At 55.1% G+C, this 21,028-nt stretch overlaps 1 protein-coding gene across 1 annotated transcript in view; it reads right to left on the bottom strand.

Annotated features, from left to right (window-relative positions):
* PLXNA2 (plexin A2) overlaps positions 1-21,028 on the bottom strand; it is a 221,599-nt gene that overhangs the window by 81,471 nt on the left and 119,100 nt on the right. Inside the window, 1 exon segment of the mRNA XM_068159599.1 lies at positions 2,925-3,025. Within this exon segment, the coding sequence (XP_068015700.1) occupies positions 2,925-3,025 (101 nt within the window).

The raw sequence follows: 21,028 nt of genomic DNA, 5'->3' as shown, positions 1-21,028 counted from the left end.
GCAGGGAGGATTGGGAAACAGCCAACAGGGAAGGAACTCTTCTTGGGAATAGGTTAATGCTGAAATGTCACGGCCCAAAGAGCAGAGGAAATGACACTTCCCTCCCCTCCTGACACTGAGGCTTTTCTCTCTGCACAATGGAGATAACAACCTTTACCTGCTGCCCAGGTGGTTTGTGAAGGTTCAGCTCATTAGCATTAGGAAAGAATAGAATAGAATTAAGCAGGTTGGGAAAGACCTTTGAGATCATCAAGTCCAACCTCTCACCCAACACCATCTGATCAATTGAACCATGGCTCCAAGCACCTCATCCAGGCTCTTGCTAAACACCTCCAGGGATGGGGACTCCACCACCTCCCTGGGCAGCACATCCCAATGGCCAATCTCTCTCTCTGTGAAGAATTTCTTCCTCATCTCCAGCCTCAACCTCCCCTGGCACAGCTTGAAACTGTGTCCTCTTGTTCTGCTGCTGCTTGCCTGAGAGAAGAGACCAACCCCCTCCTGGCTACAACCTCCCTTCAGGGAGTTGGAGAGAGCAAGAAGGTCTCCCCTGAGCCTCCTCTTCTGCAGGCTAAGCAACCCCAGCTCCCTCAGCCTCTCCTCCCAGGGCTGTGCTCCAGACCCCTCCCCAGCTTTGTTGCCCTTCTCTGGACACCTTCCAGCATCTCAACCTCTTTCCTAACCTGAGGAGCCCAGAACTGGACACAGGACTCCAGGTGTGGCCTCAGCAGTGCTGAGCACAGGGGAGGATGAGCTCCCTGCTCCTGCTGGCCACACTGCTCCTGATGCAGGCCAGGATGCCACCAGTTTCTTGGCCACCTGGGCACACTGCAGGCTCATGTTCAGCCAGCTGTCAACCAGCACCCCCAGGTCCCTCTCTGCCTGGCTGCTCTCAGCCACTCTGCCCCCAGCCTGTAGCACTGCCTGGGGTTGCTGTGGCCAATATGTGAAAAAGCCCTCAGTGACCCTTGCAGGGGAGCTGCTGCAGGAGCCTGAGGAGCAACATCAGCCATCCACACCTGCAGATGCCTCCTGCTGCAGGGCAGAAGATGCTCTTGTAGCCTTACAGCTGCTCCTGAAAGCACCTACAGGCCTGCAGCTCAGGGCAGGTGCTGAGCAGAGCATGTCCCCTTCCCTCACTTCCCTGGCCCCTCACTATCAAAAGGCTGCAGTGGGTTTTGTCCCAAGCACTGGGGAGGGGATGGCTGCCCCAAGGGAAGAGCTGGAAGGATGGGACCCAGCAGGGATGGCAATCACTCCCTTCTGACAAAGCTGCTGTGACAGCAAGGACCTGGGGACACAACTGCAGGTGTGGTGGCCCAGCTGCAGGACTGGGCAGGCTCCTCTGCCAGGACACAAAGCTGAAAAGCCCCAGAGAAGCCCCTGAGGCCATGCCCCATGCTGCTGAGCTGCTGCTGGGGGCTGCTCTGCCCCTGCCCCAGCCCCTGCCGTGTGGATCCTGCGGGATGCTCGGAGCCGGTGCCTGCCAGGGTTCTCCACCATCTCCCCAGGCATGGCAACGACCCCTTGCAAGCCCTGGGGAGGCAGTTTGCACCCCAAAGCCCACAGATCCCAAATCCAGGCCAGATTTACAGAGGAGCCTGCACTCCCTGCTCCCCTCCAGCACCTGCTCCTCAGGCAAGTGGCCAAGAGCTGCCGGGAGGGATCCTGAACCCTGCCTCCGGGGCCCCCATTTCCATCCATTTACTGGGGCTGCTCTGCAAGCTGGCACCCTGCCCGGGGGGGATTTGCTATTCCTCTTCTCCAGCCTCCTGAAGGCTTCTCCCCTCCTCCCCCAGTCTGCCTCTGCCTGGTGGTCCCCCTTCCGCCTTAGGAAGCGATCGTTGTTGTGGCAGAGGAGCGAGAGGAAGGACACAGACACCTCCTGAATGCTGAGAGGGTTTGCTGGAGCTCCCCCTCGACAAAAAGCAACCAACCTCCAACCCCCAGCCCCACAACCCTCAGCCCTTTGTGGCTGTGATGTGTGTGATGGGGGCTGCCAGCTCCCAGCCCCTGCACTGCTGGCTCTGGAGCAGGGACTCCCTGACCTCTCCCCTTGCAGAATTCAAGGCCTCTGATATTGGATATCCCTCAGAATATTCCTGATTTCCTATCCCTCTGCATACTCCTGGATTTTGCAGCTCTCCAAATATCCCTGGCACACTGAACAGGGCTGGGTGCTCAGCCCCCTTCGAGTGCTGCCACCTCCCTGAAAGCAAGCTCCTCAAACCCTAGAATGGGTTGGGTTGGAAGGGACCTTAAAGGTCATCCAGTTCCAGCCCCCCTGCCATGGGCAGGGACACCTCCCACCAGCCCAGGTTGATCAAGGCTTCATCCAGCCTGGCCTTGAACACCTCCAGGGAGGAGGCAGCCACAGCCTCCCTGGGCAGCCTGCTCCAGTCTCTCCCCACCCTCACTGTCAGGAATGTCTTCCTAATCTTCAGTCTAAATCTCCTGTCACTCCCAGCCCTTGTCACAAGTCCCTCTCCAGCTCTCCTGTAGCCCCCTTCAGGCACTGGAAGGCTGCTCTAAAGTATCCCCAAACCCTTCTCCTCTCAGCCCCAACAGTTTAGGCTGGAGGTGAGGAGAAAGTTCTTCCCAGAGAGAGTTGTTAGCCATTGGGATATGCTGCCCAGGGGGGTGGTGGAGTCCCCATCCCTGGAGGTGTTCAAAAAGGGATTGGAAGTGGCACTTGGTGCCGTGGTTTAGTCATGAGGTCTGTGGTGCCAGGTCTTTGAGGTCTCTTCCAACCTTGGTGATTCTGTGATTCTCCCCCACCTGGCTCCAACCTCCCTTCAGGGAGTTGTAGAGAGCAAGAAGGTCTCCCCTGAGCCTCCTCTTCTCCAGGCTAAGCAACCCCAGCTCCCTCAGCCTCTCCTCCCAGGGCTGTGCTCCAGACCCCAAACAGCCAAGGCTGGACTTACATGTGGTGGAGGGTGCACCAGCCACAGTGGGGGTCCCCTGAGCTCAGGCACTCCCCACAGGTGGTGTACTGCTCACAGGACTCCACAGGCACCCGGGACACCTGCAGGGAAGGAAGCAAAGAGAAGGATCAGTGCTCAGCAAAACAAGAGCAGCTCCAGATCCTGCTTCACCAGCTCTGCTCAGGGAACTCCACAGCACTTCCCAGACTCCCATGGATGTGTTCAGACGTTTCTGCTGAGGTCAGACAAGAGCAGGACAGACTGGGCACCAAGTCATGAAGTCACTCCCTCCCCCTGGCACAGCCATGCCATGAGCCTTGGGTACAGCAGAGCCACAGTCCCAGCCTGCCTCTCCTCAGTACCAGCACCAACCCACCACAGACCTCCCTGCCCAGCAACACTCCCAAGGCAAAAGCTGTGTCCTCTCCTCCTGCATTTGCAGCTTGCTGTCTCACACTTGCCATGGGGAAGCTGCTTCAAAGGCAAGCTGGCAGCAATCAAGTCACTGGGACTTTGCAGGTTGGCAGCTAACAGCCTGGGGCGGGGGGCTTGCTCCTGAGCCCTTCCAGTGTCTGCATGGACTACTCTGTCCCAGGCCTGAGACCCTGAGGGCTGCTCATTTCTCCCAGGCAACAGATTCCAGGGCAGAAAGTAAAGCAAGCAAGGTGGGAAGCAACCCAGATCACTGCCACCAACCCAGATCACTGCACCAACCCCCTCCAGCACTCCTCACACACACAGCGAGGTCCCTTCACGACACAGAGATGCAGCAGGGCCCTGACCTCCTATCAGCATCGAGAACACCACAGGCTCCAAAGCGACACCAAGCTTTAACCATGGCTCAGTGCTTGGCTTCAGTGAAGAAACTCCCCTGTGAGCTTCCTGACCCATCCCCTGCCACCTCCCAGGCACAGTGAGTTTGCCTCTCTGATCCTGACACCCCAGTGTGATGCTCCAGCACCGCCCCTGCCCCTCTGCTCCTTGATAGAGGGAGGTTCTCCTGCCCCTCTGCTCTGCCCTAGACCTCATCTGGAGTATGGTGTCCAGTTCAGAGAGACAGGGAACTACTGGAGAGAGTACAACAGAGGCATCTCTGGAGCATCTCTGCGAGGAGGAGAGGCTGAGAGGCCTGGGGCTGGCAAGGATGGAGGAGAGCAGCCCCAGAGGGGATCTGACCAATGCTAATCAATACTTAAAGGGTGGGGGGCAGGAGAATGGGGCCAGGCTCTTTTCAGTGGTGCCCAGTGACAACACAAGAGCTAATGGGCACAGACATAAGAAGTTCCATCAGAGCATGAGGAGGAACTTCTTTAATTTAAGGCTGCTGGAGGCCTCTGGAGCAGAGAGGTTGTGGAGTCTCCTTGTGTGGAGAGCTTCCAACACCCCCTGGCCACTGTGCTCCTGGGCAAGCTGCTGTGGGTGCCCTGCTTCAGCCAGGGGGGGTTGGGCTGGATGATCTCTCAAGCCTCAGCATCCTGTGACAGTTACATTTCTCTTACCAGCCTGTGGTCATCAATTTCCCCCTCCCCAGAAGCAGCCCAGTTGCTCCCCTCCGGCCCCGGGAGCGCTGCCTGGGGCTGGCTGCAGCCTGCCCCTGGCTCCATCCATCACAACACTGCCTGGCTGCCAGCAGCTGGGGCATGCAGGGTGAAAGGAGCAGTGTCTCACCAAACAACAGCCACTGTCACACCAAGTGCTGTTGACACAGGGAGAACCCAGCTCCTCTCTAAGCACCACACCAAAAGGGGCTGCGAGTCTCCTGGCTTCCTCAGCCCTGCTTCACAGCTTCTCCCACCACAAGGAACTGCACAGGGGTGGGGATGAGGTTTTTCCCCCACCCCCCTTTTTATTTCCCCACTAGGGAATTCTTTTTGCTGAGAGAGAATCACAGAATCAATCAGGTTGGAAAAGATCTCAGAGGTCATCAAGTCCAATCTGTCACCCAACACCTCCTGACTACCTGAAGGGAGGTTGTAGCCAGGTGGGGGTTGGTCTCTTCTGCCAGGCAAGCAGCACCAGAACATGAGGACACAGTCTCAAGCTGTGCCAGGGGAGGTTTAGGCTGGGGGTGAGGAGAAAGTTCTTCACAGAAAGAGAGATTGGCCATGGGAATGTGCTGCCCAGGGAGGTGGTGGAGTCCCCATCCCTGGAGGTGTTCCAGAGGGGATTGGATGTGGCACTTGGTGCCATGGTGTAGTAGTCATGAGGTGTTGGGTGATAGGTTGGACTTTATCTTTGAGGTCTTTTCCAACCTTATTGATTCTATGACTAACTAAGCCAGGGCTCCAAGTGCCACATCCAATCCCCTCTTGAACACCTCCAGGCACCTCTGCACCTCATAGAATGGTGAGGGTTGGAAGGGACCTCTGGAGCTCATCCAGTCCAACCCCCTGCTGAAGTAGGGCACCCACAGCAGCTTGTCCAGGATCACAGTGGCTAGGAGAGGTTGGAAGCTCCGCAGAGAAGGAGACTCTGCAACCCCTCTAGGCAGCCTGCTCCTGGCCTCCAGCACCTTCACAGCAAAGAAGTTTCAAGTGAAACCTCCCAGGGTCAATGAGTTTCATGGGATGGGCACAGAGATCAGCTTGAGGTATAGTAAGAGCAAAACAGCCCTGGAGCTGGAAACAAGGAGCTCAGGAGGCAGAGCCAAGTACACAGAGCCTGCATTTAGTCTATGATGGCTCCAAAGAGCTTCAGAAATAGCAACCAGGAGGTCAAGGGAGGTTCTCCTCCCCCTCTACTCTGCTCGAGGCAGCATTGCTTTCTGTTCTGGACTCCCCAGTTCAAGAGGGACAGGGAACTAGTGGAGAGAGTCCAACAAAGGGCTGTGAGGCTGCTGAGGGGCCTGGAGCATCTCTCTGAGGAGGCAAGGCTGAGAGCCCTGGAGAAGAGCAGCCTGAGAGGGGATCTGCTCAATACTCAGCAAGAGCTAAAGGGAGGGAGGCAAGAGGCTGGGGCTGGGCTCTTACCAGTAGTGCCCAGTGGCAGTGGGCACAAACTGGAACCCAGGAGGTTTCACTTCAGGAAACAGAGAAGAGAAATGATGTGGTGCTGAGGGCTGTGGTTTAGTGCTGGGCCAAGGGCTGGACTTGATGATCTCAAAGATCTTTTCCAACCAAAATGATGCTGTGATTCCAGGACAGTTTCCCAGTGCAGACAGGAGATGCAGACACTGCATTGCTCCTGGGTGGCAGCCTAGGAGCCAATCTGTGTTTCTCAAACCAAAGGAGCAGCCCATGGAGCCTCTCAGCAGTCCCCATGGAGTCAGCAGCAGGATGTGGTGAGGGTTTCCCCTCAAATCTGCCCTGCACAACGAGCCATGGTGGTGGGATGGTTCTCACCCACCCCACAGGTCAGCCCCCCCCCCAAAAAAAATCCTCAGGCACTGCTGCTCCCTCCAGTGTGAGGCTTGGCAGGATCTATCCCTGTGATTTGCATGCAGCTCAGGGCTTGTTTGATGCTCAGGAGGAGCTGGATGCTCTCACAGTGCTCTATAAATAACAGAGGATCTGAATTAAATTGACTAACAGCTCATTAGAGATGATTTTTTTTTCTGGTTAGGCATTTGGGTTCTTCTCCTGCTCAGAGGCTGTGGCTTCCTCACAGGATGACTCTGAAATGCCACAGACATTTTGAACAATGCCTGAAGTCCCAGGGGTTCAGCCTAAACAAAAAGGGGGATGATCTGCTCCTTTCTCTGCAAACACAGGGCAGAAAACTTCACCCTTCCTTCTCTTGGTGTTTGGTGACTGAAGCTGAGCAGGGCTGGCTCAGTCTGAGCTGCCTTTGGGTCAGCTCTGAGCCAGCTGCCTTTGGGTCAGCTCTTCTGTAGCCCCAAACACACCTCATGGCTCTGGGTTTACTGCTCCCTGGCTGGAGGAAGGTCTAAGACATTAGGGAAGAATAAACCCTCTGCTGGTCTCCAACATTTACCTTTGTGGCTTTGGCATTCCCCCTTCAGAACAATTAATGCCAGAACCTCCACCCACACTGCTCCAGCACCCAAGTCAGTGTTTAAATGCAGCTCCAAAAGCTTAGGAGCAGAAGGCATTGAAATAACTGCATGCATGGGAAAGGTCCAGGGGCTTCTCAGTATTTGCCCAGCTCTCCCACTCCTCATCCACCATCCAAAGCTCACCAACATTCCAGCCCTCTAAAGAGCATGTTTCATTTGAGTGGAAACCCCAGGGAAGTGCCATTACAAATAGGATACATCCAGAGCTTATCCCGTGCCTATCATGAACACAGAAGAGTGGAAGCTCTCTTTCCTATGTGGACAGTAGAGGAGTAAAGCTCTGAAGTCCCCTGTCCCAGCACCCCCATTCCAACATCCCCATCCCAACATCCACACTCAAACATCTGTATCCTGGATCACCATTTCAGCATCCCCATCCCAACATCTGTACCCTGACATCCCCATCCCAACATCCCCACCCCAACATCTGTATCCTGACATCACCATCTCAGCATCACCATCCCAGCATCTGTATCCTGGCATCACCATTTCAGCATCCCCATCCCAACATCTGTATCCTGGCATCACCATCTCAGCATCACCATCCCAGCATCTGTATCCGGGCATCACCATTTCAGCATCCCCATCCCAGCACCCCCATCCCAACATCTGTATCCTGACATCACCATTTCAGCAACCCCACCCCAACATCTGTATCCTGGTATCACCATGTCAGCATCACCATTTCAGCATCCCCATCCCAACATCTCCATCCCAACATCTGTATCCTGGTGTCACCATTTCAGCATCCCCACCCCAACATCTGTATCCTGCCATCACCATTTCAGCATCCCCACCCCAACATCTGTATCCTAGCATCACCATTTCAGCATCCCCATCCCAACATCTGTATCCTGGTATCACCATTTCAGCATCCCCACCCCAACATCTGTATCCTGGCATCACCATCTCAGCATCACCATCCCAACATCTGTATCCTGACATCACCATTTCAGCAACCCCACCCCAACATCTGTATCCTGGTATCACCATGTCAGCATCACCATTTCAGCATGCCCATCCCAACATCTGTATCCTGGTGTCACCATTTCAGCATCCCCATCCCAACATCTCCATTCCAACATCTGTATCCTGGCATCACCATTTCAGCATCTCCATCCCAGCACCCCCATCCCAACATCTCCACTCCAACATTCCTCCTCATCCTGCCATTCCCATTCCATCACCCTCATCACGGCATCCCCACCCTGAGCATCCCTGTCCCAACAGCCCCATCCTCATCCCAACAGCTCCATTCCAACATTCCTATCCTGGCATCCCAGCCCAAGCATCCCTGTCTCACCATCCCCATCCCAGCACCCTCACCCCCCAGTATCTCCCTTCCAACACCCCCATCCCAGCAGGCACCAGCACCTCCCAGCTAAGCCCAGCCACCAGGACTCCCATCTGTCCCAGCCTGCTTGTGTTTGCTCTCTCCTCCTTGTCAGCCCCTGGGGCAGCTCTGGGAGCAGCAGAATGGTTTGTTTGGAGAGGGTTTTGCTTGTCAGTGTTTAGTTTGGAAATGCAAATACTTCCCCTGGTTTGCATTAGGGAAGATAGGTCAGAGGAACTCTGCTGGCACTCCGAGCAAACATCTGAGAAGGTCTATCAGCACTTCAGCAGTGTATTGCCCAGCCCAGCCTAAGCCTTGAGAAAACTGCTACCTGGACTGATGAATTTATCTGCAGAGCAGCAGCCTGAGGTCCTGCAGCACTCAGAGAGCAGAGCTCATGACTCCAGCCCCCGCCTAGAGCCCAACCAGGCCTCAAAGCAAAGCCTGAGCTATAGGATAGAATGGGATGGGATGGGATTGAATGGAATGGAATGGAACAGGACAGGGAACAGGACAGAGCAGAACAGGACAGAGCAGAACAAGACAGAGCAGAACAAGACAGAGCAGAAAAGACCTCTGAGATCATCAAGTCTAACCTATCACCCAACACCATCTAATCAACTAACCCATGGCACCAAGCACCCCAACCAGTCTCTTCCTAAACACCTCCAGAAAGTGGGTGCCAGTTTTGGATGCCTAAAGATTTCTGCTCCAGCTTGCAGAGACACAAGGGGAGAGGTCCTGAAGCCAAGCAGAACATGCAGGAAGTCTCCAAACACAGCCTGAACTCCTGCACCTCCCCACCTGTGAGCTGGCCTCCTGCTTCCCTGCAGAGCCCTGGGGCACCATGGGGCCAAGGCTCTGCTGAAGCAGCTTGGGGATGACAGAAGGTGCAAGAAGGTGATGGGTCCTGCACACCAGTGTGGTCACTGACTGCACAGACAGAAAACAGCTCAGCAGAGCTGAGGAGCACCTCCATGGAGGACAAAAGCCAAGAATCCAACACTCCTGGGGAATCCCCCTACTCCTGTAGCCCCTTCAGGTGCTGGAAGGTTGCTCTAAGGTCTCCCTGGAGACCCTTCTCTTCTCCAGGCTGAGCAGCCCCAACTCCCTCAGCCTCTCCCCATAGCTCTCCAGCCCTCTCATCAGCTTTGTGCCCCCCTCTGGACCTGCTCCAACAGTTCCAGGTCCCTCCTGTGCTGGGGGCACCAGAGCTGGATGCACTGCACCGGGTGGGGAGAGAGCAGAGCAGAGGAGAGGATGAGAATCACTTCACTCATCCTGCTGGTCACTCAAGTGCATGAATCCAGTTCCAGATCAATGAATGCACAAAGTAACTGAAGTAAGCAAAGTTTCCACAGCCTATGCCTGTTGCCAGCATGAGCTTCTGACTTCCCTGGCTAGAGACAGCCCCTGAGCATCCCACCACCACTGCAGGCTGCCTGCAGACCCTCAGGGTGCTGGACATCAAACAGCAAATCTACTTTTAATGACTTTGGAGAGCCTTAGTAGAGATGCCAACGAGTTCCCTGTAATTAAAGCTATCTATCACTCAGCAAGCAGCAGCCCAAAGTTGATGAACTTTCCAATGAGAATTTATTCTACCCTTCATTCAGGAGAAAAGAGCCTTTGTGCTGCTGGAGGAGACATGAGAAAGTGTGGGAAGGAGCAGGGAGGGCTCATCAGCTCCAGCCATTAAGGTGTCAGGGTGACAGAGCTGAGGAAAATGAAGTCAGATTTTCTCAGAGGCTGGTAAAAAGTTTGACAGAGTCTTCTCCCAGCTGTCTCTGCTCCCTGGGTCCTCACACAGAACTGCTCAGAGCTGGAGTCCTCCTGTGCTATCAGTTCTGCCAAGGAACCTCTGATTCTAAGAATTGTTTCAGCTGGAAAAGTCCTCCAAGATCATCCAGTCCAACCAGGAACCCAACACCACCATGGCCACTGAACCATGGCCCCAGCTGCCATGGCCACAGGTTCCTGGGACCCCTCCAGGGATGGGGGCTCCACCACCTCCCTGGGCAGCCTCTGCCAGTCCCTGGCCACTCTTGCAGCAAAGAAATTCTTACTGATCCCCAACCTAAACCTCCCCTGTGTGGAGGGCTGGGAGAACTTTGCTGAGCAAGACCTGTGAGTCCAACCCACCCCATGCTGTATGGAAAGTCCTGCCTGGAAAGGACTTACTCTGGATGTGAGCAGAGCTGGTGCAGATCTCAGACATGCTGCCAGCAGTGGGCATGGAGGAGTCAGCAGCAAGTAGGATGCAGGCAGTGCATCACAGAATGGTCTGGGTTGGAAGGGACCTCCAAAGGTCACCTTAGTCCAACCCCCATTGTGTGGGGCAGCAGCCAGGACACAGTGGGGGGAAGGCAAAGGGAGAAGGCTGTGACTGGGGAAGAATAGAATAGAATAGAATAGACCAGACCAGACCAGGCTGGAAAAGACCTTTGAGATCATCAAGTCCAACCTATCACCCAGCACCATCTAATCAACTCAACCATGGCACCAAGCACCCCAGCCAGGCTCTTCCTAAACACCTCCAGGGATGGGGACTCCACCACCTCCCTGGGCAGCACATTCCCATGGCCAATCTCTCTTTCTATGAAGAACTTCTTCCTAACATCCAGCCTAACCCTCCCCTGGCACAGCTTGAGACTGTGTCCTCTTGTTCTGGTGCTGCTTGCCTTGAGGAGCATTCCCAAAGTGCTTCCAGGCTTCTGCAGGCACAGCTACCTGCTCCAGAGGAGACCAAAGCATGAGTCCCTGGAGAAGCTGAACACCCAGGCAAGGAGGGGATGAGAGGCACTTGTGAGAGGCAGGGCAGCTCCTGGGGAATCTGCCTGTCCCCTCCCAGAGCACTGAGCAGGGGGAGGGCTCTCAGAGCTACCCAGGGGCTGCCAGGAACACATCAACGCCTGCAACTTTTTGGCAGCAAAGCAGCGAGTGGGAGAGGACAGGGAGCCAAGGTTGCCATGGCTACCCAGGCATCATCTAATGACAGCCCTGCAGATGCATGGCACGGAGTCCCCTGCACCCTGATCCAAGCAACCTTCCCAGTGGGTTTGGCCTGAATGCTCCAAGAACCTCATCAGCACCCCAGGGGAGGACAAGTTGTGCCTGAGCACAGGAGAGCAGCAGCACTCCCGGTGAGTGATCAGATCTGCTCCGAGCATGCAGCTGGGGAGGAACAACAGCAGGCACCAGGACAGACCAGGGGCTGAGCTGCTGGGAAGCAGCTCCACAGAGAAGGACCTTGGAGGCCTGGTGGATGCTGAGTTATTAATGGGACAGCAACCTGTCCCCTTTGGCCAAGACAACCAATGGCTTCCTAAGGTGTATGAAGAAGAGTGTGGCCAGCAGGTCAAGGGAGGTTCTCTTCCCCCTGCTCTGCCCTAGTGGGGCCACATCTGGAGTATTGTGCCCAGTTCTGGGCTCCCCCACTTAAGAGGGTCAGGCAACAACCAGAGAGAGGCCAAGGGAGGCTAAGAGGATGATGAAGATGCTGGAACATCTGTGCTGTCAGTCCAGGTCCCTCTGCAGAGCCCTTCTGCCCTCTAACTGACCAACATCTGCTCTCAGCTTGGTGTCATCTGCAGATTTGCTGATGACTGTCTCAATCCCCTCATCCAGATGACCAATTCCTTCATCTCCAGCCCAGAAATAGAAATGCTGGCTGAAGGCAGGCATCTGGAAGTCAGCAACTGCAACAGAATTTATGGACTGAATCATGAGGTCAAAGCTGACCACAGAGGTGCAGCCACAGGCTTGCTCACTCTCACCATGCAGAGCCCAACCCACAGAAGCCCCACTTGAAAGGGGAAGGGGATAACAAGATGTTTGCACAGCCTGGTAATGAGGAATGAGAAGCTAAAAGGTCTCCACCACAAACCCCAGGTTGTGCTGCAACACATCCACACATTTCCTGCCCTGGAAAACCACCAGGCCTCAGGGGAGCTGCAGTTTTGCTCCAAGGGCTTTCATTTGAGGGAGGCTCAGGCTTTTCCCAGGTGCTGTCACGAGCAGCTGTGGCTGGGAGGGAGATTGACTTCCACCACTGCAGCTCTGCATGCTGCTGGCACCAGTCTTACAATCAGAGCATCATCAAGGATGGGAAAGACCTCCAAGATCATCCAGTCCCAGCATCAACCCAGCACCACCATGGCCACTAAAGCATGGCCCCAAGTGCCATGGCCAAACATTTCTCCAGGGGTGGGGACTCCACCACCACCCTGGGCAGCCTGTTCCAATCCCTGATCACTCTTGCAGCAAAGAAATTGTTCCTAACCTCCAACCCAAACCTTCCCTGGTGCAACTTGAGGCCATTTCCTCTTCTTCTGTCACTTGTTACTTGAGTGAAGACACCAACACCCACCTGGCTCCAACCTCCTCCTCAGGGAGCTGCAGAGAGCCAGAAGGTCTCTCTTTAGCCTCCTTTCCTCCAGACTAAACACCACCATTTCCCTCAGCTGCTCCTCCCCAAACCTGCTCCCCAGACCCTTCATTGCCCACCTCTGGAGTCACCAGGGTGAATCAGCTTCCCACTCCCTTTGGCAGGTCCCTCTGGGCTTGCTCCAGACAAGAAGGTGATGTGCTCAGACCAGCATATGGCACATCCAAACACCCCAGCCTGGGGACACCCCTGCTGCCACCAGCAGTGGCTTCTTGAACCTTTGGGCACCATCTACACACTGCTCAGTGAGACCACCCTGCCACAGCCACCCTACCAACGAGCTGTGCCCTCTGCAGCTCCATGGAAACCTAAGAGCTGCCTTCCAGTACCTGCTGGGTCTTCAGGAGAGCTGGAGAGGGATTTCTGACAAGGGCTGGGAGTGACAGGACCAGGGGCAATGGTTTGCAACTGGAGCAGCGTAGATTGAGGCTGGAGATGGAGAAGAGATTCTTCCCAGTGAATGTGGGGAGACACCCAAACTGGGCCAGGGGAAGTTTAGGCTGGAGGTGAGGAGAAAGTTCTTCCCAAGGAGAGTTGTTAGCCATTGGGATGTGCTGCCCAGGGAGGTGGTGGAGTCCCCATCCCTGGAGGTGTTCAAGAGGGGATTGGATGTGGCACTTGGTGCCATGGTTTAGCTGTCAGGAGATGTTGGGTGCCAGGTTGGACTTGATGATCTTTGAGGTCTCTTCCAGCCTTGGCAATTCTGTGACACTGGCACAGGTTGCCCAGGGAGGCTGTGGCTGCCCCCTCCCTGGAGGTGTTCAAGGCCAGGCTGGACGAGACCTTGAGCAACCTGTGCTGGTGGGAGGTGTCCCTGCCCACGGCAGTGGAGTTAGACCTGGGTGATCTTGCAGGTCCCTTCCCACCCAACCCATTCTGATTCTTGTGTCAGGGAAGGGGGAGCTCCAGGCTCTGAGCAGCAGCCCTCCAGAGCTCTGCTGCATCTCTGTGGTGGCTTTCACAGGAGAGAGCTCAGTGCCTGCTGCTGGTGGCTGCCTTCAGCCGTCTGTTTCTCCTCTCTCCCCATAAAACCACACGCCAGACAGCAGAGGCCCCTTCCCCCCCTCCCCTCCCCATCCCCCTCAGCTGCCAGCCCAGAACTCATGAATCCAGTTAAGTTGTTAAAAAGGCTTGTGGCAGGCTAAGATAAAACAGAGGAGTTTAAAATGACAAACAGACTCCTAAATGGGATTAGAGCCTTAATGAAAACGGTAATGAATGAATGAGGCAACCAAATATTCCCCATTAATATCAGACAGATAGATTAGATCCCTAGGCACTGCATTTAAAAACGACATGGAATTACTTCAATTACTCTGCACTGATAAATAACAAGCCCATATTTACTGGTAAAACACTTTTCCTCCCCACTCCTCCCCCCTCCCCCCCTCCCTGCTTGCTTGGGCTTCTCCTTCCCAAGAGGCAGAGCAGACCACGGAGAGGCTGAATCAATGCAGCAGGCTGGGAGCTTCCACTGCTTCCCTCCTCCTGCAGGAGACCCAGGCTAGGCAGCACACACCACACTGGTGCTCCAGGGCACCTGCTGCAGAGGAGCAGTCCTGTTAGTCATAGAATCACAGAATGGGTTGGCTTGGAAGGGACCTTCAAGGTCACCCAGTTCCAATCCCCTGCCACGGGCAGGGACACCTCCCATGGGAAGGGACACCTCCCACCAGCCCTGGTTGCTCAAGGTCTCACCCTGCCTGGCCTCAAACACCTCCAGGGAGGGGGTATCCACAACCTCCCTGGGCAACCTGGTCTCAGTCAACACCATTCACACCCCTGGTTCAGGCCCTGGTCACTATTTCAGCCCTTGGCCACTATTTCAGCCCTTGGCAAGAGCTGAAGCAGTCACTGCTCGAGTCACTCCCAACCTGCTGCTTGCAGCATGCCTTCCCCCTCAGAAATTCACTGCACCTCCACTTGCTGGGGGATGCAGCTGCTCAGCATCCTCCTTTCCACAGGGGAAAAAGGAGATTAACCTGATCAGAGACCTCTTCTAATGAAGAGATCATAGCTGGAGGGTTCCTGGGTGCTTGGTGGCATTTACGTGCTACTGATGAGAGGCACTCTGGTAAAGGTAACGTCACCCAGAGTCCCTTGTCCTTGCATCCCAGCCTCCAGCCCAACCATCTGTTCTCCAGGTTCAGGGAAGCCCTGGAGAACAGCTTGCTGCTAGGAGAGCTGCAAAACATCCTTCCTAGCTCTGCTGCCTTGGCTGGGGAACCTTTGTGCCTGGGTGCAGCCTCCTGTCTGTGGCTGAGCACAGCGGAGCTGTGAGCACACCGATGTCAGAGCCCCAAACCGCTGAACACAAGCACAGAATTGCTTCAGCTGGAAAAGCTCTCTAAGAGCATCCAGCCCAACCAGCACCCCAACACCACCATGACCACCAAACCACGTCCCCAGGTGCCATACCCACACATTTCCTGAACCCCTCCAGGGATGGGGACTCCACCACCCCACTGGGCAGCCTGTTCCAATCCCTGACCACTCTTGCAGCAAGGAAATCTTTCCTCATCTCCAACCTAACCCTCCCCTAGCACAATTTCAGGCTACTTCCTCACACTCTATCACCTGATACCAGGGAGGAGAGCCCACCCCCCACCTCACTCCAACCTCCTTTCAGGGAGTTGTAGAGATGCTTAAATATCTTTGCAAATCCTCCCCCAGAACATACCAGCAAACAAGCAAGACATGGAAACCTCTCATTTTGCAGCCACAGGAGGAGCAGCTGCAGAAGGAGCAGGGGCACAGCAAGCTGACAACCTGAGGCCAAAGCCCAGCTCCTTGCTGCAGCCATCAAGTACATCATCTTAGGCAGAGGAGTGGGATCACACCCCCCCTGCCCCACCTCAGCTGGGAAGCAATTGGTGAGATCAGACTCTATGTCCTACCCCCAGAACCCCTTTGAAGTAGAGCAGGAAACATCCACTGCATCATTTGCTAAGGATGGGCAAAGTTCATCAACAAACCTGGTGCTGAAAGCTGTGTCTGAGGAAGCCACCTCTGGTCCTCACCCTGGCCCTGACATATGAAGAGGCTCCTGCTGCTTTCCAAAACACACAAAAATGAAGGCTGTGACCACTGTTGTGCTCAGGTTGTGGTGTTCCAAGAGATTCATTCATTCAGAGATACACAGAATGGTTTGGATTGGAAGGGACCTTGAAGATCATCTAGTTCCATGGCAGGGACACCTCCCACCAGCCCAGGTTGTCAGACCTCGAGCACAGCCCTGGGAGGAGAGGCTGAGGGAGCTGGGGTTGCTTAGCCTGCAGAAGAGGAGGCTCAGGGGAGACCTCATTGCTCTCTCCCACTCTCTGAAGGGAGGTTGTAGCCAGGTGGGGGTTGGTCTCTTCTCTCAGGCAAGCAGCACCAGAACAAGAGGACACAGTCTCAAGCTGTGCCAGGGGAAGTTTAGGCTGGAGGTGAGGAGAAAGTTCTTCCCAGAAAGAGTTATTAGCCCTTGGGATGTACTGCCCAGAGAGGTGTTCAAGAAGGGATTGGATGTGGCACTTGGTGCCATGGTTTAGTCATGAGGTCTGTGGTGCCAGGTTGGACTTGATGAGCTTTGAGGTCTCTTCCAGCCTTGGTGATTCTGTGACCTCATCCAGCCTGGCCTTGAGCACCTCCAGGGAGGGGACAGCCACAGCCTCCCTGGGCAGCCTGTGCCAGTGCCTCCCCACCCTCACTCTCAAGAATTTCTTCCTAATCTCCAGTCTTAACTTCCCTTCCTCAAGCCTCATTCCATTGCCTCTCATCCTGAGCAAGAACCCCCCTGTGAGAGGGCGTGGGAGATGATTTAATTCCTTTATCTCCTGCACTTCAGGACATGGTTGGATGGCTAGGTTGAAGGTTGGACTAGTGACAGGTTGGACTTGATGATAGTATCATAGTATCATTCAGGGTTGGAAGGGACCACAAGGATCATCTAGTTCCAAGCCCCCTGCCATGGGCAGGGACACCCCACACCAGATCAGCCTGGCCAGAGCCTCATCCAGCCTGGGCTTAAACTCCCCCAGGGATGGGGCCTTGACCACCTCCCTGGACAACCCATTCCAGGGCTTCACCACTCTCATGGTGAAGAATTCCTCCTCCCCTCCAGCCTGAATCTCCCCACCTCCAGCTTCATTCCATTCCCCCATGTCCTATCACTGCCTGATCTTTGAGGTCTCTTCCAACCTTGGTGCTTCTGTGATCTCTGAGGTCTTTTCCAACCAAACCAATTCTGTGATTCTTAGGGAAGGGCTACCCAGGGGTGAGCAGGCTGCAGGTTCCTGCAGCTGAAACCTTGCTGAGCCAGGAGGATTCATTCAGTGTGGGAATGGGGGTGGGAGGGCTGAGGGGGCTGTGTGTACCATGCAGCTATAAATCAGCTCTCCAGCAAGGCAACAAAACCCAACCTTTGTGCTTTCCCACCTCGAGACAAGGGCTAGGAGCAGCAAAGTGAGGAGGGGAGGAAGGAGCAGAGCTCTTCCCACAGCTCAGGGGATGGATGACCTTTCCAATCCTCTACCTGTATAAATCTTATTTAATGAAATAATAATAAAAGGAAGGGGTGGGGGTGGGGGGGGAGAAAAAAAAGACTAAATGAAGGTTAAATCATTCCCTGCAGCAGCTTTACATTGAAAACAAAGTCTGCTCAGACAGTGGTTGGTTTACACAACAGGCCTTGAACATTCCTTTCCTAACTACTAGGGTGACTCCTGACCAGCTAACCACAAGATGAGTGATAGGAGCCCTCAAAGCCAAGAGGCAGCTTGCCAAGACAGAGGCAAAAGAAGCAGTGCTGGCCTGAGGGTTGCTTTAAACACACAATGTGGTGGGTCACAAGTCACAACATGGTGTGGGTTTTGCTTTCCCCCCTATCAAACCTTCCCCACAGCCATCCCAGCCTTGACTTTCAGTGCCACCACCAACTGGAAGCAGCCACTTCCCCTCCCCTCTGCACACCACAGAGCAAACCCAGCTGCCTGCAGCTTGGAAGTGGCCCTGGGAAGCTGGGAAAACTAACCACAGGCTTCCCATTATCTGAAATAAAAGCTGGAATGGGGTTTGGAGCCAGAAAAGGTTGGGCAAAGAGTTCAGCTTTCATCTTTACCTATCCCCCCCCTCCCCTCCCCCCCCTCTTTGGGCAGCTGTTTTGCTGCTTGGGAAAGGCAGAATCAAAGAGCAGCTCTGGGGCTGTGGCATTGCTCTGCCCAAAGACAGAGGTGAGAGAAGCTCAGAGCTTCAGAGCTGCTGCATTAATGCTCCCAGGGCTGCAGTGCTAAGTCACTTGTCCCTGGAAGCCACATCAGCTCCTGCTGTAAACAGTTCCTTCGACATCAGCTTCTCACTGTCCAGATACAGCACTCAAAGCAGTGGCATTTTGGGCAAATGCTGCCATGAAACTCTTTCTGCTCCACCAGAGCCTGAGGAGCTTCTGCATGCATTTCCATAAATCTCCCTGGTGTCAGTACAGCAACAGAGCCAACGAGGCTGGGAGGGGATCCTGCAGCCTGCTGCTGAGCCTCACCTACAGAGCAGCTCCAAGGAGAAGCTCCCAGGGCAAAAGGGCTTTGAAACCATCAAACACTGAATGGTAGAGGCTGGAAAGGACCTCTGGAGAGCATCAAGTCCAAAGCCCAGATCACTGAATCCAGCCCACAACTCACAGACTGCATCAGGTTGGAAAGGGACCCTCAAAGGTCATCTCATCCAACCCCCCTGCACTCAGCAGGGAAACCTCCAACCTGATCAGGCTGCCCAGGGCCACATTAAGTCTGACCTTGAATGTCTTCAGGGATGGAGCCTCAACCACAACCCTGGGCAACCTGTTCCAGGGTTTCACCACTCTCATTGTATCATAGTAGTATCAGCCAGGGTTGGAAGGGACCACAAGGATCACCTAGTTCCCATCCCCCTGCCATGGGCAGGGACACCCCACACTAGATCAGCCTGGCCAGAGCTTCCTCCTGACATCCAACCTAAATCTGCCCTGCTCCAGTTTCAAACCATTGCCTCTCATCCTATCACCACAAACCCTTCTAAACCTTCCCCCACCCTTCCTGTAGGCCTCCTTCAGATAGTTAAATGCAGCTCTAAGGTCTCCCTAGAGCCTTCTCTCCTCCAGGCTCAGAGGAGACCTTATTGCTGTCAACAAATAGAACAAGAGAACACAGTCTCAAGCTGTGCCAGGGAAGGTTTAGGCTGGATGTTACAAAGAAGTTCTTCCCAGCAAGAGAGATTGGCCATTGGGATGTGCTGCCCAGGGAGGTGGTGGAGTCCCCATCCCTGGAGGTGTTTAGGAAGAGCCTGGCTGAGGCACTTGGTGCCATGGTTTGGTTGATCAGATGGTGTTGGGGGATAGGTTGGACTTGATGATCTCCAAGGTCTTTTCCAACCTGGTTAATTCTATTCTCTTCAGTCTTTAATCACAGGCTGAACAAGCCCAGCTCTCAGCCTCTTTGTAGGAGCCTTCTGTTTCTAGCAAGGCTGGAAAGGGGGGGAGGGGGGAAGGTCCTCCCAGCTCACTGCCCCAGGAGGCTGACAGTAATGGCATTGAACAGCCTTGCAGAAGCCCAGTTCATTAAATTCAGCTTGGGAATGCCAAACTCCTGCCAGGATGCCCCAGGAGAAGTCCTGGTGGGTGTAGGACCTGCTTTTTGTCTCCTGGCCTAGCAGGGAGGAGGGCACAGGGAAGCACCACCGTGGACCTCACTGCTGTAGGAACAGAACGAGTCTGCCAATGCCTCTAGACAAAAGTTGTTCTGGATTTCAGCTGCCAGCCTCCCATGGGCAGCAGAGGTGGAAGGGAATCTGCCCTCCCCTCAGCTGCCTTCCTGCTGGAAGCCTACACTGGAGCAGCTGCTCCAAGGGCATCTCTCTGCAGGGTAGCTGGCAAGGGACAGGGTTAATAGACCCTCTCCATGCGTGACCTCTCTTCCCTCTCTCTGAAAGCTTCTAATTACTGAGCTAAAGTAAGAGGGGCAGCCAGCAGCAGCAGCCAGACTCCCCCTTCACCTCCCCCTGCCCTCCCTGATCCAATTGATCCCAGGCTGGTGAAGGGAAAAGCTTCACCCCTGGGTAGAGGCTGAGGTCTCCAGGAAAGGCAGCTTCTGCCATCCCACCCACCCGGGGGAGTGAGCTAGGCAAGGCCAAAGACCTGGAGAAAAAGCCACAAGAGCCAACCCAACAGGAGCATCAGCAGGTTCCTGCTTCCCAAACAGAGAGCAGCCTGGGGGGGATGGGGACACACACACACATGAATAAATGATGGTGCTAATGAAAAGCTGCCTGCACGGTGGCAGAGGAAGCAGAAGGATGACTCTATTCCTGATGCAGCAGCAGCCTGACAATTGGCAAATGAACCTCTGCCCCTCTCTGTTTCCCCTCTTTATTCTTCTCTCATAAACCTGGCAGGAGGGGGGGGGGGGGGCGGAGCAGAGAGCTGCTGGCAGCATCTGGGAGCAGGATGAAAAATGAGCAGCACATGGATGGGAGGCAGCTGGAGCCCAGAGACCCCAGGGCTGCCTCCACTCCCCTGTCACACTGGAGTTTTCCCTCTCCCTGTAGGGCCCCCAGCTTAACCCTCACCGTTCCCCCTCTGCTCTGGGGAGGTCAAACCTGGAGTGTTGTGTCCAGTCCTGGGCTCCCCCTTTCAAGGGAGCCTGGGAGCTGGTGGAAAGAGTCCAGTGGCAGCTACAAGGATGCTGAGGGGCCTGGAGCATCTCTGTGAGGAGAAGCTGAGAGCCCTGGGGCTGCTGAGCCTGGAGAAGAGCAGCCCCAGAGGGGCTCAGCAAGAGCTAAAGGGCTGGGGGCGAGAGGATGGGGCCAGACTCTTCTCAGTGGTGCTCAGGGATGGGACAAGGGGCAGTGGGCACAAACTGGAACCCAGGAGGTTTCACTTGAACTGAAGGAAAAAACTACTTTCCTTTGAGGGTGCTGGAGCCCTGGAGCAGGCTGCCCAGAGAGGCTGTGCAGAGATTCCAGACCCCACCTGGCCATTGTGATCCTGGGCAAGCTGCTGTAGGTGACCCTGTGCTAGCAGAGGGGCTGGTTTGGACGACCTCCAGAGGTCCCTTTCCAACCCCCACCACGCTGGGAGTTGACTTCTGCCCACCCCTGCCCTCACAGCAACCCCCCTCAAGCGCCTGGCCGCTTGCCACCCCTGGCACGCACGGGGACACAAAAGCCACCTTTTGTTTACCCTCCCCGGCCAGGAGCAAGCCCAGGGCTGCCCAGGAGGATGTCTCTCACCACCCACCTTGAAAGGGACCCCACGTGGCCAGCTGGCCGCGGCACAGCAGGGTGGGCAGCCCCGCATC

Source organism: Melanerpes formicivorus, unplaced genomic scaffold, assembly GCF_026170545.1.
Source record: "Melanerpes formicivorus ecotype bairdi unplaced genomic scaffold, bMelFor1.0.p_v2 SCAF_46, whole genome shotgun sequence".
In the NCBI taxonomy this organism is placed as follows: domain Eukaryota; kingdom Metazoa; phylum Chordata; class Aves; order Piciformes; family Picidae; genus Melanerpes; species Melanerpes formicivorus.
This window is presented reverse-complemented; position numbering and strand designations above follow the sequence as displayed.